We start from the raw sequence: 20,039 nt of genomic DNA on the forward strand, positions 1-20,039 counted from the left end.
ATGTCAAACCTAAATTTCCCCTGCCTCAGCTTAACCCCGTTCCCGCGGGTCCTGTCACTGGTGTTAGTGGAGAAAAGGTCTCCTGCCTCTCGACACCCCCTTACGAGGAAGTTGTAGACTGCGATGAGGTCTCCCCTCAGCCTCCTCTTCTCCAGGCTGAACAGGCCCAGTGCCCTCAGCCGTTCCTCGTATGTCTTCCCCTCCAGGCCTTTCACCATCTTCGTAGCCCTCCTCTGGACACTCTCCAACAGTTTCATGTCCTTTTTGTACTGTGGTGCCCAGAACTGCACACAGTACTCGAGGTGAGGCCGCACCAGCGCAGAGTAGAGCGGGACAATCACCTCCCTTGACCTACTAGCGATGCCGTGCCTGATGCACCCCAGGACACGGTTGGCCCTCCTGGCTGCCAGGGCACACTGCTGGCTCATATTCAACTTGTTGTCTACCACGACCCCCAGATCCCTCTCTTCTAGGCTGCTCTCCAGCGTCTCATCGCCCAGTCTGTACGTGCAGCTGGGGTTTCCCCGTCCCAGGTGCAGGACCCGGCACTTGCTCTTATTGAACTTCATGCAGTTGGTGATCGCCCAGCTCTCCAACCTATCCAGATCCCTCTGCAAGGCCTTTCCACCCTCAACAGAGTCCACAACTCCTCCAAGTTTGGTGTCATCAGCAAACTTGCTCAAAATACCTTCTATTCCTACATCCAGATCGTTAATAAAAATATTGAAAAGTACCGGCCCTAAAATGGAGCCTTGAGGGACCCCACTGGTGACCGCCTGCCAGCCTGACGCAGCCCCATTCACCATAACCCTTTGGGCCCTGCCCATTAGCCAATTGCTCACCCATCGTATGATGTTTTTATTTAGCTGTATGGTGGACATTTTGTCCAGTAGGATCCTATGGGAAACATCTCATTCAAATTTTAAAATATTAATAAAAAAAGGATCTATTAAAAGTTTTGTCAAAGAAGTGTTGAAGTATGTCATAGGAAGCAATATAGTTTGTCTTTGGGGGGTCCTCTGGAAAGCTAACAGAATAATTGTTCTTGAAGGTAGAAACAAGCAGGCTGCTAGTAAATGAGATTATATTTACTTTTTTCCACAATACAATTTTAACAACTGACCTTCTGATTGCCATCCATCCTAAATATCCTTGGTGTTTATTACTCAGTGACTAGAAGGGCCAGACTGATAAATCTGTTTTATTAACACCACTTAGTTCACAACAAGAGATTATCAGATACAGACTTAAAAGTGCAAGAAAGCTAATAGTAAATAGGATTGTTGTGGTGGGGAGCAAAGAATGTCACAAATAATTGGAATGCTAATAAATAAATTGAAGCAGAAATTTAAATACTGTTTTGGAAAACTATCTGAGATACAGTGACACTGTATAGTTTATGAATTCTACATAAATTTTGGTCATCATTGTTCGGAATGAAATTCTTCAGACAAAATGTTAGAAAATTTCAGAGTTGCAAATGTATCAGCAGTACTTCAATCCTAAGTAGTTCCTGGTAGAAATCCTAAAGTTAGCTTTTTACATAGCTTTTTAGCAGGAAAGTTCAACAAAGTTGAGAATGTTTCATGAACTACTACAGTTTACTGAAATTATATTTCCTTGTAATATATGTAAAACAAAATCCTATACCTAACTGCCTAGAATTTCAGAGAAAATTGAGAGGTTGAAATTATTCATGGAGTAAATTTTCTTGCTTGAAAGAACAGTGATTATACATTTTGTTGACAAATGTATCTCTTGATGTATTTTTTGAAGTCATTGCTTAAAGGATGAAAATTAGTATTACAATTACTTTATATTCCTGACCTTATTTCTTTAAATGGTAGACAAAGTGAATACAGTGGAGCCATTCCCTATAGTTTAAGATGTTTTGTTTGTTTGTTTGCTTCTATTAATATATATAGTAATGATGAACTAGAATTTCCCACCCTAATTTGTTCATTTGGACCTGGAAATACGATCATTTAGTGGAACTTTTTTTTTTTGGGGGTGGGGAGGTGATATTAGGATATATTTTAATTCTTCCATTCTTCCTCCCCTTTCTCTACCAGGGTCGGTGCAAGCGTACAGTTTTCCTGTGAAGATAATTATGTGCTGCAAGGTTCTAAGAGTATCACTTGCCAGAGAGTGACAGATACACTGGCTGCCTGGAGTGACCACAGGCCAATTTGCCGAGGTAGGTGATGCTCTTGGGCACTTTTCCTTAAGTGTGGAAAGGTAATTTATAATTTCTGTACAGAAATGCAATAGAATGATGCTTTAAAGAAATCAGAAATTATTATATATATATATACACACTTTATATATATACATAACAGTATATTTTCAAAGATCTTTCTGTAGCTTGAAACCTGTTAACCAAGTTGATGAACAAAGATGCAGAAACAATATTAAAAAGCTAATTCCCTTTTAACAGTTTAACATTTTACTTCTTCTATAATAAATTTAACTTGTTAAACATTTTAAGTAGAACTAGTTCAGTTTGACTAATTTAAGTAGAACTAATTCAATTGGACTAAATTATAAATGCCCCCCACATTTATGTGTGGGGAGACCTCTTGTTTTTCTGTGGGCTCTTTCATGGGCTCAAACTGCTGCGTGGAGATCTGCTTCGCTGTGGGACCCATGGGCTGCATGGGGACAGCCTGCTCCACCAGGGGCTTCTCTACATGGTGCAGGGGAACTTCTGCTGCGTGCCTGGAGCACCTCCTTCTCTCCTGCTGCACTGATCTTGGGGGCTGTGGGACTGCTTCTCTCTCCTTGCTCTCCCAGCTGCTGTGTCACAGCAGTTGTGTTTTTTCTTTTCTGCTTCCTTAAATATGCTCTCCCAGCAATGTTGTTCCCAGGCTTGGCTCTGGGGAAGAGAACTTGAACAGCAAAAGATGGAAACTTGTGGGTGGAGATTAAGACTGCTTAACAGGTGAAGCAAAGCTGCACATGCAAGGAAATTGCATGTGCAATAAGGAATTTATTCAGTTTTTCCCACTGACAGGCAGATGTTTAGCTACTTTCCTGGAAAACAGGGCCTCAGCACAAGTGACAGTTTCTTGGGAAGACAAATGTTATAACCACAAAAGTGCCTGCTTTCTCCTCCTTTCCCTGAGTTTTTGTTGTAGAGCATGATATCATATGCTATGGAATATACATTTAGTCAGCTGAGGTCACCTGTCCCAGCTGTATTGCCTCACCTCTTTCCCATTCCCAGCCTATGCGATAGGGAAGCAGAGTGAGGTACAGCAAATGACTTGATGTTCTGAACTGTTCAGCAATATCTAAAACACTGGTGTGTTATCAATATTGTTTTAGTCTCAAATCTAAAACAACACCACGTGGACTGCTATGAAGAAAGGTAACTCCATTCCAGCCAGACTCAGTACAAAAGTCTATGTAAGCTCAATAAGAGCTTTTATAAAATTATATGTATTATATATGTATTATATATATACATTATATAATATATAAAATATTTAATATAATATAATTTAATGTAATATATAATTATATTATATAATTTAATATATAATTATAACAATGTAAAATATTACATTATATTATATTTATACATTACATTATATTATATTATATAAAAATAAATTATTGCAAGCTATGTAACATGGGTAATGTTACACAGGCACATCCATGTAAAGACTGGACATCTAAAATATAATGCTGTATTTAAAAAGGAAAAATCTAAATAAATTCTCGTAGCAATTGGTTTCACACTAATGTAGAATAATGCATCCACAGAACTCCACTGTTCATTCTTGTGTTTTTTTTTTTTCTCTCTCCTGAATTTATTCTTGCTTGCTAATACACTGTAGAAATGAGATGAAGTAATTTATGCATGGCAAAAGTAATGCTCAGCAAAAAGGGTCTATTTGCTTCTGAATTATCAGTGTGTTGTTACTAGTGTTTGCTGTTCCTTCCAATTTATTATCTGCAAATATCTCTATTATGCTTTACTGCCTCTAGTAAACTGCTAACAAAATAGGATAAATTAGTCCTATACCTCCATTAAAACCTCAGTCCAGAAAACAAGTGGCTTTCCTCAAACATACTTCCAAATTGGAGCTAACATTTCACAACTGTTTGAGGGTTGTTAGATGGCTGCTGGAAGTCATTTCTATGTTTTCTAAGCACGGTAATATTTTTAATGCTGAATGGTTTATAATTCTGATTCAATATTACAATATTGCCTGTGGTGCACGTTTGGGGATGGTGAGAATTGAAAGATACAAATTTTATTTGCATCCCATATTATTCCCAATCCCCTTGCTGAACTTCAAGATGCCTGTACTCCTGGTGCTCACACCAAACATTTAATAATAAAATACATGATACAAAATTATTTGTCACATGCAACCAATCATCAACTTAGCACGGAAAATATGATAAACTAAACACAACTATTGTGGGCTTAATGACTTGAAGCCTCAAAGACCTAATGAAGAAGATGAACGTTGTGTTTATCCTGGTGACTTACAAAGCCAACAATGACAAAAATCACAGGAACTGTTATTGTTAGCAAGCACCTTCATTATTTACTCTGAATAGTAGCTATGTTAAGGAGAGTACTGGCCAGTAGGCAGCCAGGATGGCAGCACTCCGAGGTGGCCAGGGCTCAGCAGGGCCCAGCAGCCAGAGTGCACCCCACCAGCCCAGCCGCAGGACTAGGACAGCCAAGGACACCACAGTCCTAGCCACCTCCCTAGGGCTGGGACAAGTCAAGTCAGGGACAAGGGCCCATGGGTTGGGGTCAGGATCAACAAAGTCTGTGAGCGAGTACAGATACTGCTGCATCAGAGCTGCAGGCAGATAAATACTCGTGAAGCATTGCTCAGGCAGAGACCAGTAGTCCAATTCCACCCTGAAACGGATCCCCAGGGCACACAACAAAGTGTGGTGGGAGGCCCCAGGTAAAGCTGGTCAGGGCAATTTAGGCCTGTTAGCGACCTCAGGAGCCAAATGGTGCTAATGTAAATGGTCACATTTTATTGAATTCTACATAGAAACCTGCCAGTGATGAATTATTGTAAGTGGGACCCTTAGTACAAGGACATTGAGGCCCTGGAATGTGTCTAGAGGATGGCTATGAAGCTGGTGAAGGGCCTGGAACAAAAGTCCTGTGAGGAGCGGCTGAGGGCACTGGGGTTGTTTAGTCTGGAGAAGAGGATGCTCAGGAGAGACCTCATTGCTCTCTACAACTGCCTGAAAGGAAGGTGTGGGGAGCTGGGGGTCAGCCTCTTCTCGCAGATAATTAGTGATAGGACTAGAGGGAATGGCCTCAAGTTGTGCCAGGGGAGGTTCAGGTTGGAAATTGGGAGACGTTTCTTAGGCACTGGGATGGGTTGCCCAGTGAGGTGGGGGAGTCACAGTCCCTGTGGGTGCTTAAGGAAAGGTTGTACCTTGTTCTTAGCAACATGGTGATGATCTTGAAGGTCTTTTCCAATCTTTATGGTTCTATGATACACAAGGCTATTTAAACTTTTTTTTTTTTTTTTTTTTTTTTTTAAGCCTGTAATGTTTTGTAGTAATTGCATTTCCTAACCAGGTTTCCAGGCAGAACTTCAGTATTACTTCTTGATTTCTTTCTTGTCTTTTTTTTTTGTTTGTTTGTTTGTTTTGTTTGTTTGTTTTTTGTTCTGTTTTTTCTTAGCTGTTTCTTTCCCCTTGACCCACCTTCCCCCACCCCCCCCCCTTTTTTTTTTTTCTCTCTCAAATAAGAGACAGATAAAAGAGTAAAAATTTGACTGAAAGAAAATTCTGAGAGAAAGGGAGATGTTTCCAAGCCAGGAGAAGAGATGGTATAAACTGTGTTTGAAGGCTTGTTGTCACCAAACTGCACCTCTGATTAGTTCCTACTGTACTTTGTGCTGGATTAATTAAATTAATAATTGTATGATAGCGGGAATGCTAGAGGTAACTAAGAGGTAATATGTAGTGGGATACTTAAATGTGACCAGTTCTTTTTTTCCCTGTACTAAGCACAGCAAATTATTCAGTAAGCCTCAGTGATACTTTGGTAGAATTATCTACGTGTCTTAGGTTTTTTTGGTTTTGGCTTGTACTGAAATTGTTATGGAAGATTTCCTTGTGATGTATCTAAACATGAAGTGAAATTCATAGAACTATATTAGGACAGTCCCTGCCATAAAGGTAACCAAACATTTTCACAGAAAACTGAGTCATATCTGACTCAACGGAATGACTATGCAGTTAGTTCTCAAAGCCCAGTCACAAAGGACCAATGGCTGGTAACAGACTGTGGTGGAAGGACAGAAAGTCTGAAAACAATTTTCCTGTGGTTTTTTTATTTCCTATTTGTACCACTCATGCTTCCATTAATATCTAAGAAGAGGCTCACAATTTGTACTTTATTCCTCCCAGCAAGTCTGAGAGGTAAGGAAATGCTTCAGAAAATTCAGGAAATTCTTCAGAAAAGATGAAAAGTAAAAATTTCCAAAATACCGGAACTATGTTAGATACATTAATCCAACATTCATGAAAAAAAAAAAAAAAAAAAGACCATTTATTAAGGAATGTGGTCATTTCTACTGCAAGTGCTGGAACTTGTGTAACTGAAGAGTCTAAATTACATCAAAAATTATGCAAATAAGTTCTGAAGTTCAGGTATTTGAAGATATATGGTGTCCAAGTACTTAGAAATGGTGTGGTTTAGACTTGCTTTTTCTTAGTGTGTTGCCACAGTGCTGTGGTACCAAACTCAAGACAGTAGAATTTTAAAAATATTCTGTTACATAACTCCATTTGATTTCTCTGGAAATCGTATCTAAGTATTTTAAAATACCTTGTGATACTACAATATTTTGGGAAACTTAAATGTCTTAGAAATTCTATCCTTAATGCTTTTTGGAAAGTAATTTTCAATATTCATATGGTAATTTAGATTAATTTGCCTAAATCAAAAATAAAAAAAAAACGTAAACATTGGGCTGGTTAAATGAAAAGTGCCAGTATCCTTCCTCTGTATGTAAATGTTCAGGATTTTTTTTTTTTTTACTAGATTAAATATCTTCCAAGGCAGATTGTTTTAGAGTATTTCAGCATTTTAATTCTTTCCTAAGAAGTTGTTATTAGTGCTATGGCAGTTTTATAAACTTTGCTTTTGACTGGCTGTTTTAATTAAAATAATCTTGTTCACTGTTTGTCATTTTAGCTAGAACATGTGGTTCTAATTTACGTGGACCAAGTGGGATTATTACATCACCAAATTATCCAGTTCAATATGAAGACAACGCACACTGTGTGTGGGTCATTACAACAACTGATCCAGAAAAGGTATGCTTTTTTTTCCTTTGTCTCAATTGAAACTCAGGAATTTTTGTTCTGTCTTAAAATTATTTCATACGTATTTGAACAGATGTGTGAACCTGCGAGAGTGTGTGTGTTCATTTAAACATGCAAATGACCAGAAAAGAAATATTAAGAAAATATCCTGGGATCTAGAGAAGGTAAAAAATATAATAATAAAAAAAAATAAAAATCATTTTGATATCTGTGAAAATATCCCCTCAGAGTAATAGGTCTCAGTTACAGTTTCCAAATCATAAATGATTTTTAAATGAGATACATAAAATAAAAATCAAATCAAAATCACTTATTGCTAAATGAGTTAATGGATTTTTCAAGTTGCATCTTGATACATAATCGTCATTCAATCTCTTCACAACTATGAATGATTTTGCATAAAATAGTGGCCATAGTTCAATGTTCTTATTACATAGCGGAGTACCAAGGTACGTATCATGAAAAACAGACAGAAGTATAAAACTATCACACCATCTTACTGTAGAGCAAGTTCTCTGTGAAGAGAAAAGGTGTTTTTCAGTAACAAACTGAACTGTTGTATTTTATTCAGTATGGCAATTAGAGGTGGCTATTTATGAATGACCTTTGACTTATTTAAGTCATTAAATTTTACAGAAACTATTAAGTCACATAGCATTTTTAAATATGGATAAACACTTAAATATGTAAAGTGTCTGACAAATACATCTACTCCAGTTTATGTTCAGTAGTATGTAGTCTCTATTTTATTTCGTAAAATGCAATATATATTTTACAGGGGAAAATTTAATTGCACGTTAAAAGTAAATATGTGAAATTTTTATTAAGAGAACAGGCTCTCAGTACCTTAACGAAACAGTTTTGAATAAAAACATCTCTAATGTTTCATTCTAATTTTTATTTTCTTGACTTTTCAAAAATATTAATTAAGCATTGTTTTTCATATTCATGGTAAAATGAAGACAGTTACCTGCTCACTGATTGCAAGAGAGTTGAACTATAATAATACAAAAATTGGTACAGACTCTGTGGTGCTATTTATTAAACTGTATAGCATATGTGCTTTCTACGGAGGTTCTGACTTTTTTGTGAAAAGCACCAAACTTTAGCCTACTATAGTAATACACAAATTCTATTCATTTTGTACAATATGTCTCTCAATTGATTTAAGATTTTAGTAGGGTAGAGCTCAATAGCATTAGTGTGGATTGCTCTATTTGATTGACTTGAAAAGGCACTCTAAAGTAGTATTCTGTGGGCAGGCTGATAGTTTATCAGTCACAAGAATGTGCTGAAAAAGCTGCCTACCCAAACTGATCAATTCTTACGTTCAAAATGAAGAGAGATGAATACAAGCTTTCAATGAGGGGGGGGGGGGGGGGGGGGGGGAATCTATTTAATCCAGCTGGTGGAAGCTGGTAAAGAGCGTTGCTAACAGACAAATTGAGAATCACAATGTAGGAAAAATATGTTAAGCTTTAAGGTTTTTAATTTCAAACTATTTATCAGACATGATGGGTAATAGGGAATTAAGAGTATTTTATTAGCCTTGTTTTTTTTTATAGCAGTGAAATAGAGGAAGAGCTTTTTCTTCACTTTATGCATCTCAGAAGGATAGATATTTGCTTTAGGACCATGACGACACTAAATGTGCAGTCTTAAAATCAAACATACTTAAGATATCCAGTATCCTCACATAAATTGCTTTCACGTAATTTCTAAATCATCTTTATTGGTATGCGTCAATACAAATCTAATATATTGAGTTTCCTATCCCCAGATAACTAAATATAGAGTTAACACATATCCTTTGGGATAAAAGGTATAAAAGAAAGTGCTTTTATTTTGTGGACTATCTTACTCAAATGGAACTTATTTTTCTTTGAAAGAAGTAGTAATAATCTTGCTAGTATTTTGAAACCTGTGAACTTTATTTAAAAAAAAAAAAAAATCCATTACAAAAATAATTTTCAGGCTTCCAAAAGAATAAATTGATTTTAAGATGTGCTGAAAGTTGTGCAGAATTTCATCCCTGACTTTTGTTGGAGTTACGAATGACTGACCTCTTGAAATTTGAACGGTGTATTGAAGGTCCGAGCTTATATTGAGGAGCCTACTATTTTGCCCTTCAGGTTTGAAAATATTTATGAAAATGCTTAGGGTATGTACTTCATTTTATTTTCCAAGAACGTAGACAGTTCATGACATCTTACTGTGTATTTTAAATTAGTTTTGGCTTATTGTAGGAGTGAATTTGTGTCCTTTCTTCTGGTTAGTTTATACATAGCATTTTACAAGATAAAGCACTATTTCCTCTTGCCATGACATTCAGTACAGTGTAAAGAATGTCATCTATTTGAAGAGGTTCACTTGCACAAAATAATGGAATTTAATGTGCTGGAATATTTTAAATAATATATGTATTTTTTAAAATAACATGCAACACTTTACAAACTTGGCACTCTGATGCTGGTGGGAGGAGACTATTAAGGAAAATTAAAGCCGATTTCAACTTCCAACAGGGACAGTCATGTAGTTGCAGTTCTTAACCAAACATATCAAGATCATTATTACACACTTTTCTAACATTTATTTGCCTTTTGCTTTTCAACACACAATTCTAAATTAACTTTGGTTCGTCTTCTGTTCAATGGTATGGTATTTCTGTTAGTGCTCTTTTTTTTGAAGCATTGATTTTCCTCCCATACCATTTATTTCTTTCCTCTGGGTCTCACTATTGTAGCTGCTGATCAGCATCCTATTGAATCCTTTATTAGAGCCTTAGTACTTGTACTAAGCTTTATGTTGCCCTTCTGACTGTCTGTCAAGTACACTTTGTAAGTTACACAAGTTTGGGGTAACTATGTTTTAGTTGTTCTGTTACGCAGTTTCTCATCTTTTTACAACCAGTTTCTTTGGAGTGCTCTTCTGAGGTCTTACTAATCTGTTGCCATTGTATCTTGTTGTTTTCAGTATATTGCAAGTGTGACTCTATCCCTTACAGTTTACATTCATTTGTCAGGCTGCGCATGTGTGTGTATATATATATATATATATACACATATACATACACACACTTAATGCCTTGGGTCTCCTGCTGCTTTCACTATTCTGTGGTAATGCTGCTAGATGCAGGGGCTCTGGTTTTCAGCTCGATTGTATATAGGTGGGGCAGAGTTTTATGTTGTTTCAGCAATGATTCCTAGTCTAGTACAATATTTTCCTGACTGACTGGGCTTATGCATAGTAGATGTGACATGAGCTACAATAGTTCTTAGTTTAATAACCTTGTAAATAAGAAGGGTGTTCCAATTACAGGTGGGTTTGTTATTCTTTTTTGTTTGCTTTCCTGAATAATACACTATCTCAGCAGTACAAAGCATAGATATTAAGTTAAATCTGTTTGGGCCCAGCAGATTTATTTCTCTTAGTTGCCCAAACTGAAAATCCTGGAACTACAGAGAATAAGGGAAGTGTCACATACACTTATATAGAGCTACGCCCTCAGTGTTTAGAATAAACTTGGCATACACCTTAATATAAGAAGGTATTTCTGATTTATTGCCTTTCAAAGCAGATAGTAGGGGAACTTCAGGAGAACATTCTTACCTTCCCTCATTCACAGATAGGGAATCCAAATACTGTTAAGCTTGGTTTTGAGATAAATTCTTTTGAGATAAATTGTTCTTACAAAGTGCCCTGAAACAGCAGTCTTACTAAGTAGCATATAATAATTTATCTATTTATTTTAATGAGACTATCTTGCTAGTTCATGGATTGGTTCAAAGCTTGTGGTAGCTTAGATCTGATCCATTGCTGATGTCCCTTGTTTTAACTTCTACAAAACATACAATTCCTCTGATTCTTACTTCAATATAAATAGGAAGCAATAATTTGCAATGAATTCAGAACCTTTGTGTCAATAGACCAGTGTGCTCCAGTTAAATGGCATTATTGCACATTGTTTAATATTGGAGTGTTATTTAGAAAGCCTGTTTCTTCAAAGCACTGTTACAGACAGGGCACCTCTTCTTTCAGTGTCTGGTCAGACCATGCTGCCACAAGTAATAGGTTGTTTACTAACATGTCACATCTACAGCACTTGCAGTCTCATACTGTTCTCTGGCTGGGGTAGGGATATCTTGCTGAGTATCATATATCTCATCTCTACAGAGAGTACCATAGTGCTGCCATAGTATTGATTTTTCTCTGTAAAGCTGTACTTTTTCTGTACTATGGTTTTTTGAGCAGCAAAGATCTTAATCACTAAAAATGTGTAGATCTAAGAGCTACTTATGCTACGTGTTTGTTTGTTCTTGACAATATACAGGCTCAAACTAGTGCTTTGCTCTAATTCTGTTTCATAAATCCCAGTATAGATTAACAGAGTGGGGAAAATAGTGAAAGCGTGGTGTTGTATATTCTTTTGTCTTTCACAAAATGTGAACTGAGTTTTGTGCCATTTTTTAAATGTGCTCAGTAGTTTGTGCACATTTGGGTTTTTAAGAAAATACTTGTTACTGTAAAATACTTGGAGAAAAAAAAAAAAAACAACTTTACCTTTCCGTTTTGATAAGCTACCTACAAAACAGTTGTACTAAATTAACAAAACATGAGGCTTAACATATAACAGGAACATATTCCTGTTATAGCAAGCCAAAAACAGGTGGTAGTGTATTTTTGTACTATGGGGGCAGGGTGATGTGCCCTCTGGTAGGGCATCTTGGCCTCCCTCCACTACATGTCTACATTTAAGATGTATGTACAGCTTGTTAGGCTCCTAACTTACCAACTGAAGTTAAATATGAAAAAATATTCCTGAAAGCATAGAAATGTAGGGTGAGTAGAGATAGGTAATGTATGTCTACCTAAAGGAAGTCCCTAAGACTTGGCAAAATTAAAAGTGCTGAACACAGTGCTGAGAAGATCCTTTCCAGTGTAACAGCCCTATATTACTATATCTACCTCTTCCTGTCTTCAGTTTACTAAGGACCTTTGACTTTTGACTTGCTGTAGAGGATGAAATGTTAGCTAGCTCTCCTGTGTATAATGCAGAATCCTCCTTGGTTATTCACAAAGAAGCAATCCCATACAGGAATATATAATTATACAGGAAAACAAATTCCTGTACTTTATGCAAGATGGCTCCCCTGACTTTCATTTAGCTAGGGAAAGCTTTTCCAGCAGTAGAGGAGTATCTGATGATATCACTTATTTCTTGTGCATTCCTGGAAAAGCTACTGCCATTTCTCTTTTTGATTCACTCAGCCCCATCTCATGTATAGTCCAATCTCTTTTGTTGATCACTTTTCACACTTAGATGGCAGATTTTCATACGGATCATGACAGACATAGGGAAGGATTATTTTAAAGCTGATTGGCAGATGTAATGGTATTGTTCTAATATTTACTGATATGTTGAGATTATTGATATCATCTACTGCAACTCCTTTTTAATTATTTGCTCCTGAAATTGCATTGATGAAAAAATGACATAAATGTCTTAGTTTTGATATTTGAGCTTGTAGCAGTTTTGATTTCTTTTTAAACACTAATATGGTTCTATGGAGGATTACAATACATTGCATTAATTTAGTATGGATATAAATAATACAGTTTTTCTTACTACAGAGGCATGTGTACATTCTGTATGGTCTTTTTTTTTTTTTTTGGTCAAAAATAATGTCCTTAGTTTTGCTTTCAGGATGTCAGCTAGGTCTTCTCTGCCAAGATTTATCTGTGGGGCATGAATTTTATAAGCCTTAGATGGATCAAAGTGTGATACGCTGAGTTAGAAATTGTGATTTAGAGGGACAAATGGTATTGTTAGAAAGAAAAATATACATGTGTGCAAATGTCAGGATGGGAAAGCTGAAGAACGAGAATCAGGATTAAATTTGTTTTGTTGCTGCCTTTGACTTTATAATAAATCGCTATTTCAGAAGACAGTTGTAATATATTAACTAATAATGCACAGCTCAAGACAAACAAATTCACACTCCAAACAGACTAAATGTATGAAAGCATAACAAATTTTTAATTGGCAAGATTAAGTCACATACATGTGGCTTAGTGGAAACAATTAAAAAAAAAAAAAAATCAAGCAAAAAAAAAAAAGTCAAGAAAAAAGAAAAAAAAGATTTTTCCCTATCAAAAGAGGGCAATATGGAATAATTTCAATATGATGTGTTTTCCCTGTATCTGCATAGGTAAAAATTATGCAAATCCATTACTGTCACTATTTTGTTGAAGAATTAACATAGCGAAAATCATTTGTATTTGATTGTATAATAGATTGAATGGTCTGTAAAATTAGTTATTATTTTAATGTATTTCTTACAAAGTGTAACCAGACTATTCCTCTTTGTATCTGTTTATTTGATAGTTAAAACAACTCCGTTATGAAGCAATACAAAATAAATAAGCAAACATGTAATATGTAAGCCTGCCTTTTTTTTTTTACTTATTTCTTTTGAGTCACAGTTGCTAGATGTAGTCTATAAAGGTTAAAAAGTTCATTTTCCCCCATTTTTTTCTTAGAGGAATTTATCTGGTGAGCGTATCTTTAGAACCCCCACTTTTGAATTTAAACAGGCCAGCTTTGTTCATAGGTCTCATACTTAATTACTTGATCAAAAATATTGTGGAAATTCCTGTGTAAATGTTGAGAGGCTTTTTTTTTTTTTTTCTTCCCTCCAACATTTGCTTCCTCTTCCTCTGGTACTTGATGTTTTTTTTTTTTTTCTTCTGCCTCAATTTCATATTTTGTGCTGCATTGATTACCACCAATTACTTTGTTACCTTTAATCTTTTTTTTTTTTTTTTTTCACTTTGTATCTGTCTTCTCCTTTCTTAAAATATTCAAATCTAAACATAGCGTTCTAATGGTTTTCATGGTTTAAATTTATCCCACAAAAATAGTAAATGAGGTAGTCGGATGATTTTTTTTTTTTTTTTTTCCTGTGTCGCTACTTCCTGAGGTTTGCCTGGGTCCACCTCTCAAGCCTGTTAAGGTCCTTCTGGATAGCATTCCTGTAATTGGAGTACTATTCAGCATAAGAACATACCAGTTCATGTACTGACTTACTATTTCACAAAAATGTATACATTTAATTTAACAGTGAAATGATTTCAGGCAAGTTTATCAAATGGAGTATCAATTGGATTTCTAAAGCCATAGGTGAATATCCATTGAATATATGTAAATATAAGATGCTTTCTTAAGTACTTTGTGTTCACAAATTACAGAGAGCAAATCAACATATTTGTTATGACTTGTGCACATACACACGTGCAGTCACAGATGAAAAATAAATAGCTGAATATTTTACCTGCACAATCCCACAGTATGTACATATAGTGACATAAAGTCATTACTGTTCTCTCTTTTAATTCAGAATATTTTCTGACAGGAAGATCTCATAACAGAGCATGTATTAGATGAGAGTGTTCTTCCACTGTTTAAAAATAAATCCTCCAATTACATTTCTGCATATTTACCTTATTTTTGTTTGTCCTATAGTTTAGTTCTATTTAAAATATTTTCCCTGTTCTCTTTGTGGGAACTGTCAAACACTATCAATGCATAAACACAGGATATCAAAATTTATGTATTTTTTTTCCCTTGAGGTTGAAAATGTCTGCAGCTATTGATAGTATATCTGATCTGACAATATCCTTGGATGACATACATATATATGTGTATATAAACACCAAATATATATGTGTATGCATATACAATAGATTGATATATATTATGTTCATATATGTGTGTGTACATATACAACAAATACGTGTGTGTATATATATGTATCTCAGGTTTACCTATAGAAATTTTCTATAGAAATTATCTTTGTGCAGACCCTATCCATCTCACATTTTCTGCTCAAGGAGATCAGTGCTAACAGAGGAATTTATGTACTTATAGTTCTTGATTATGTTCATTTACCTTTTCCTTAAGGTGCAGATGGTCAAAGTTTCTTTTGCTTGATACTCACTGTTCGTATTCTTTTAAATATTTTCTTGAGTAATGTTTTCTACTGGGGAAATGCCAGCTGAACATTTATAGGTAAACGATAGGAAATTCTAAGAAATTCACATACTACATAGTAAAGAATATAAACAGAGAAAGATCATCAGAGTTTTAAAGTAGATTAGTATTTTCTAAAAATTATTTATGATCCCTTTCAGTCGTCTTTAGCAATACTATAGATCTGGTATTTGGCATCACTGCAAATAGAAGCCTCCAGGTATTTACATAATAAATTACAGTCAGCACTTCATTTAATTAACTCACTTTGGTGTATTACTGAATAGGAGCTTCATATTAAAAGTAAAGAGTCATTGGGGAAAATAGTAAATGGAGGATCAAATCATCACATGTACATTAAGATGTACAGATCTCCGATTTCAGGAAGATGTAAAAGAGGAAGGATAGAGGTAATTGTACTTAATGGAATTTTTACTTAGTACAAAAAATAAAATAGGGTTTGCAGTAAGTTATTACAGAATAAAAGGTTTTCTAAGTGCCGTGAGGCATAAATGGCACTTCAGTTAGTTTAATAGCTGAGAAGCAGCATGGGAAAATCAAGTTGCAAGAATGTACTTTGTGGCCTGTGTTAATTCCTCTATAATTTAAAGCCTTTAAGTGCACTGCCTAAATTAGTTTTACTTCTTTAGCATCTTTCTAACTTCAAAGTAAACACCTCAAAGGTTATTGTATCCCACTTCAGATCAAATTTGCTTCCTGGCTCTTGTTAAGTAAAAGAAAAACTTGAAAGATGACTATGGCAGGTGGTCATAGATCAGCGAATAACTTATTGTGCTCATTTTTGTTCTTCTCCATCAGGTTTACCCAGCGTGCTTTTTTATTACACTTAAAAAAACAAACAAACAAACAAACAAACAAAAAAACAGCTTTTTATTTATTTATTTATTTATTTATTTATTTATTTAAACTCTCGTCTGTAATGGACATCAAATTCCAAATGTATAACCTGGACAAATTATCAATTATAGCTGATCCCACTATATATCAATGACTAGCACTGCAAAGTCACGGTAGAACAAGTAAGTGCAAGATGAAACACGTAAGAAATTCTGGCCGTGTATTAAGTACTGTGCTCTCAACACTCATTTACTATAGGAAAAAGTCAATAACTTCAGAACAAAGAATTTGTATTGCACAAGATACTGAAAATTTTGACAGACAACTCAAGAAGAGGTGATAGACACAGGAGGTGAAGTGATGATATTCTGATTTGTCACCCATACTCATGAAAATACGAGTATGAGCCTTTTTCAGTGACAGACTTTTAATGGGCCATTAATGTTGTTAATTTCATACTTGTCTATATGACAAAATTCCAGATTTTACTGAGGAGGATATTATGACTAATACGGACACAAAAAAAAAGTCTTATGGAAATTCCAAAGCTATAGTTATTCTGTTTGGTCAGCTGTTGCCAAGTAGAATATTTAAATTTATTTCTTTTCCTGCCTTTCAAGGAATCTGGGAATTAATTTGGAGCATCTTGTTTCTATACACAGCTAGTTTTATTTTTTCTTCACAAGTTGTTATTGAAACGTTTCATTGCATCAGTATAATAAATTCTGTGTATAAAAACACTTGTTACGATTTACTGCAAGTTCTTAGGCTATATGTAATGGAGAAATCCAAAATGCTATTTCAGACTTATCATATTATCAAATTATTACCTCAAGGAAATCTGACCTTGATCAAATAATTACAAAATTAAATCTTTAATTGTTATGGATCATGTATTAGATCACTTCTTGTTTCATAGTTGTAGTCTATTTTCTTTCACCTTCCATATTATGGAATAAGATATATTTAATCTACAGATGATTTTTATCATTTGTAATTGTAACTTGTAACCTAAAACTTGTCTTTCCCAGTGTGTTTTAAGACCTCCATAGATGTTCACATTTACAGAATTTAATAAATGATGAGATCACAAAGAAATATATGGATTTGGTCTCGAGAGGATAACAATGTGGAACAACCTTTTCTTGATAACCAGTTATAAATTGTTTAAGGGGTTAATATAGATATGCTGTATACACATTTTCACTCTCAGAAGTCTTCTCTTTCTACCTTTCATCATGTCCCAGAGCTGTAGTAATGTCTGCAGGAGATAAAGCAGAAATTACAAAGCAGCTGATACACATGCCCAGAGAGGGAGCAATGGGACAAGCTCCCTTCAGAAGGAGGGATGGTGAAGATGCTTCTATTTCTGGACATGGAGAGGCATTTCACTTCTTCCATCTGCATTGCCGAGAAAAGAGAAAATGGAACATTGCAGTTAGTTTTCTATTTGAACAGTAATATCATGCCTTCTGAGTTTTCTATGCCTTTCAAAAAAGTAATCTCCCATTACGATGGTCATCCCTTTCCTTTCCAGGTGGCAGGTTAGTAGAATGAGACTTCCCAGCTTGGTCTCCTCCTCCTCCCTGTAGGCGGTAAACCTCATCACTATGACACACACACATATAAACACACACACAGATATATATGCATATATAAATTTAATATATATATATATGTATTCATATATAATATATATTTAGCCCAGTGAAGAGTTCAGTATTTTAAATGTCATCACTGGAACATAATTTATTACTAACCTTTCTGAAATATCCACAAGCAAAAATCTTACCTGTGTGCCATCATAGAGCATTCAGAACTGAAGTGAGGTGTGAACAGGAGCTTCATGGCAGGAATAGTATGTAGGTGGCTGTAGTTCTGAAAGATTAAAATGGAGAACAGCTCATTACAGTAGAAATTATTTCTGCCTAAGGAGGAAAACATCCTAGGAGGAGTTTGTTCTTAATCAGTTCATATTTCAAATTTCTTACTGAAATTGGCAGAAGAAAGTAACAGGCCATGTATAAGATAGAAAGTTTGTAAGCCATGTAAATATGAAATTTACATATTCTCAGAACTTCATCAAGATCGTTACTGTTCTCTTGTGGCCATTCTGTTTTGTAAGGCACAGGGCCTGTTGTCATGGCCTTGACAGACTCTGACCGGAGAATTTCTTTCATGCAGATTTTTACCCTTTACTACTTTTAGAAGTAGTTCTTCTTGTATGTAACAGTCTCCTTACTTATTTATTAGTATAAATACCTGGCATCAGAATGCAAGTCAAGGAGAGAAAAGTCTAATTTATTACTCCAGTCAAAATTCAGAAGTTTCTGGATGGCAAATCTTTTATTATTTTTTTATTATTATTAAAGCTGAGAAAACATGCTGTCTGTCTACCCTGGGTTCACATGGAGATCTTGCAGAAACTTCCATCTGCAGAGCACCAGCATAGACTCAGAGGGTGGGAAGATAAGAGAAAGGGAGATAGGACAACATCCAAGTGTTGCCTCCAGTTGTCCTAGGAGAATAAATTAGGCTCTGTTTACATTAACATTAGAAGTGCAGTGCAACAAAAGCAGCTTTATAGTGCAAAACAGTTGGTGCTGTGGGCCTGGGGTCCATACTAGGTATATTTTCAGAGTTTTTATTATGGACTAGTTCTAATTTGAATCTGTCTGGAAAACACCTTCCAGTTCGGTTTCATCCAAAAGGAACTCAGTTTGTCTTCTCTGACATTGCTCTGTGGCACAAACTAAAGCACAGTAAGTAGAGATACACAGAGATTCTTTTGGAATTGCACCCCTGGTCAAAATGCTGATGTGAATGCATTTTTAATCTTTTCGTGCAACTATCACAAAACTTAGAGAAAGCTGACAGCTGTACACACCTTGTGCATGCAGGATGGAATCAATTCCATGGCTAAACAATGAATGCTCAGAAAGGTCTGTTAAGATTTACTTTTTTTTCCTTTAAATTCAAACAAATCCAACCTGATAAAGCAGTTTGGATGGCTGTCTATTGCTCAGGGTATTGCCTGTAATGAGCATTTTCTTGTTATCTGTCAGTTGTTTGTCATTTGTTTGTTTCACTGGGCCTGTTCAGCCTGGAGAAGAGGAGGCTGAGGGGGGACCCCATCGCAGTCTACAACTTCCTTGCAAGGGGAAGTGGAGAGGCAGGTGACCTATTCTCTGTAAACACCAGTGATAGGATCAGCGGGAATGGTGTTAAGCTGAGGCAGGGGAAGTTTAGGCTGGACATCAGGAAAAGGTTCTTCACCAAGAGGCTGGTTGCACACTGGAACAGGCTCCCCAGGGATGTAGTCACTGCACCGAGCCTGTCTGAATTTAAGAAGCGATTGGACTGTGCACTTAGTCACATGGTCTAAACTTTTGGGCAGACCTGTGTGGTGCCAGGAGTTTGACTTGATGATCTTTATGGGTCCCTTCCAACTCAGGATATTCTAGGGTTCTTCTGAGGCAAAGAAAGCAGTTGTGCAGAGTATGCAAGCAGGCAGAGTATGTGATGTTTTAATTCAGTCTTTCACAGAGTTAATACAATTCCAAGCACTGTTCTGTGTTATTAGATTGTCAAGTCAACGGCTTCCTGAATGATCCTTCTTTTTAATCCTATCGTAGGTATTTTGAAATATTTTGATGTCTGTATTGTATTTCTCCATAATCAGGTGTCTTTTTTTTTTTTTCTCTCCCCTAATTTTAAACAGATTTACTGGTAAATTATTTTTACCTTGTACTATCTTTCAAAAGGTGTTTCATGCATGCTATTACACACGTGTAATTCTATGTGCATAACACTAAATGCTTAC

The 20,039-nt window shown here is 35.7% G+C and overlaps 1 protein-coding gene across 2 annotated transcripts in view; it reads left to right on the top strand.

Moving 5' to 3' along the window:
• Window positions 1-20,039, top strand: part of CSMD1 (CUB and Sushi multiple domains 1) — a 1,153,949-nt gene that overhangs the window by 781,840 nt on the left and 352,070 nt on the right. For both annotated transcript variants that reach the window (XM_068678424.1, XM_068678425.1), the window contains exons 9-10: window positions 2,073-2,197; window positions 7,199-7,320. In XM_068678424.1, the coding sequence (XP_068534525.1) occupies window positions 2,073-2,197; window positions 7,199-7,320 (247 nt within the window). The remainder of the gene's footprint in view (window positions 1-2,072; window positions 2,198-7,198; window positions 7,321-20,039) is intronic.

This window comes from Anas acuta, chromosome 3, assembly GCF_963932015.1.
Source record: "Anas acuta chromosome 3, bAnaAcu1.1, whole genome shotgun sequence".
In the NCBI taxonomy this organism is placed as follows: Eukaryota; Metazoa; Chordata; class Aves; order Anseriformes; family Anatidae; genus Anas; species Anas acuta.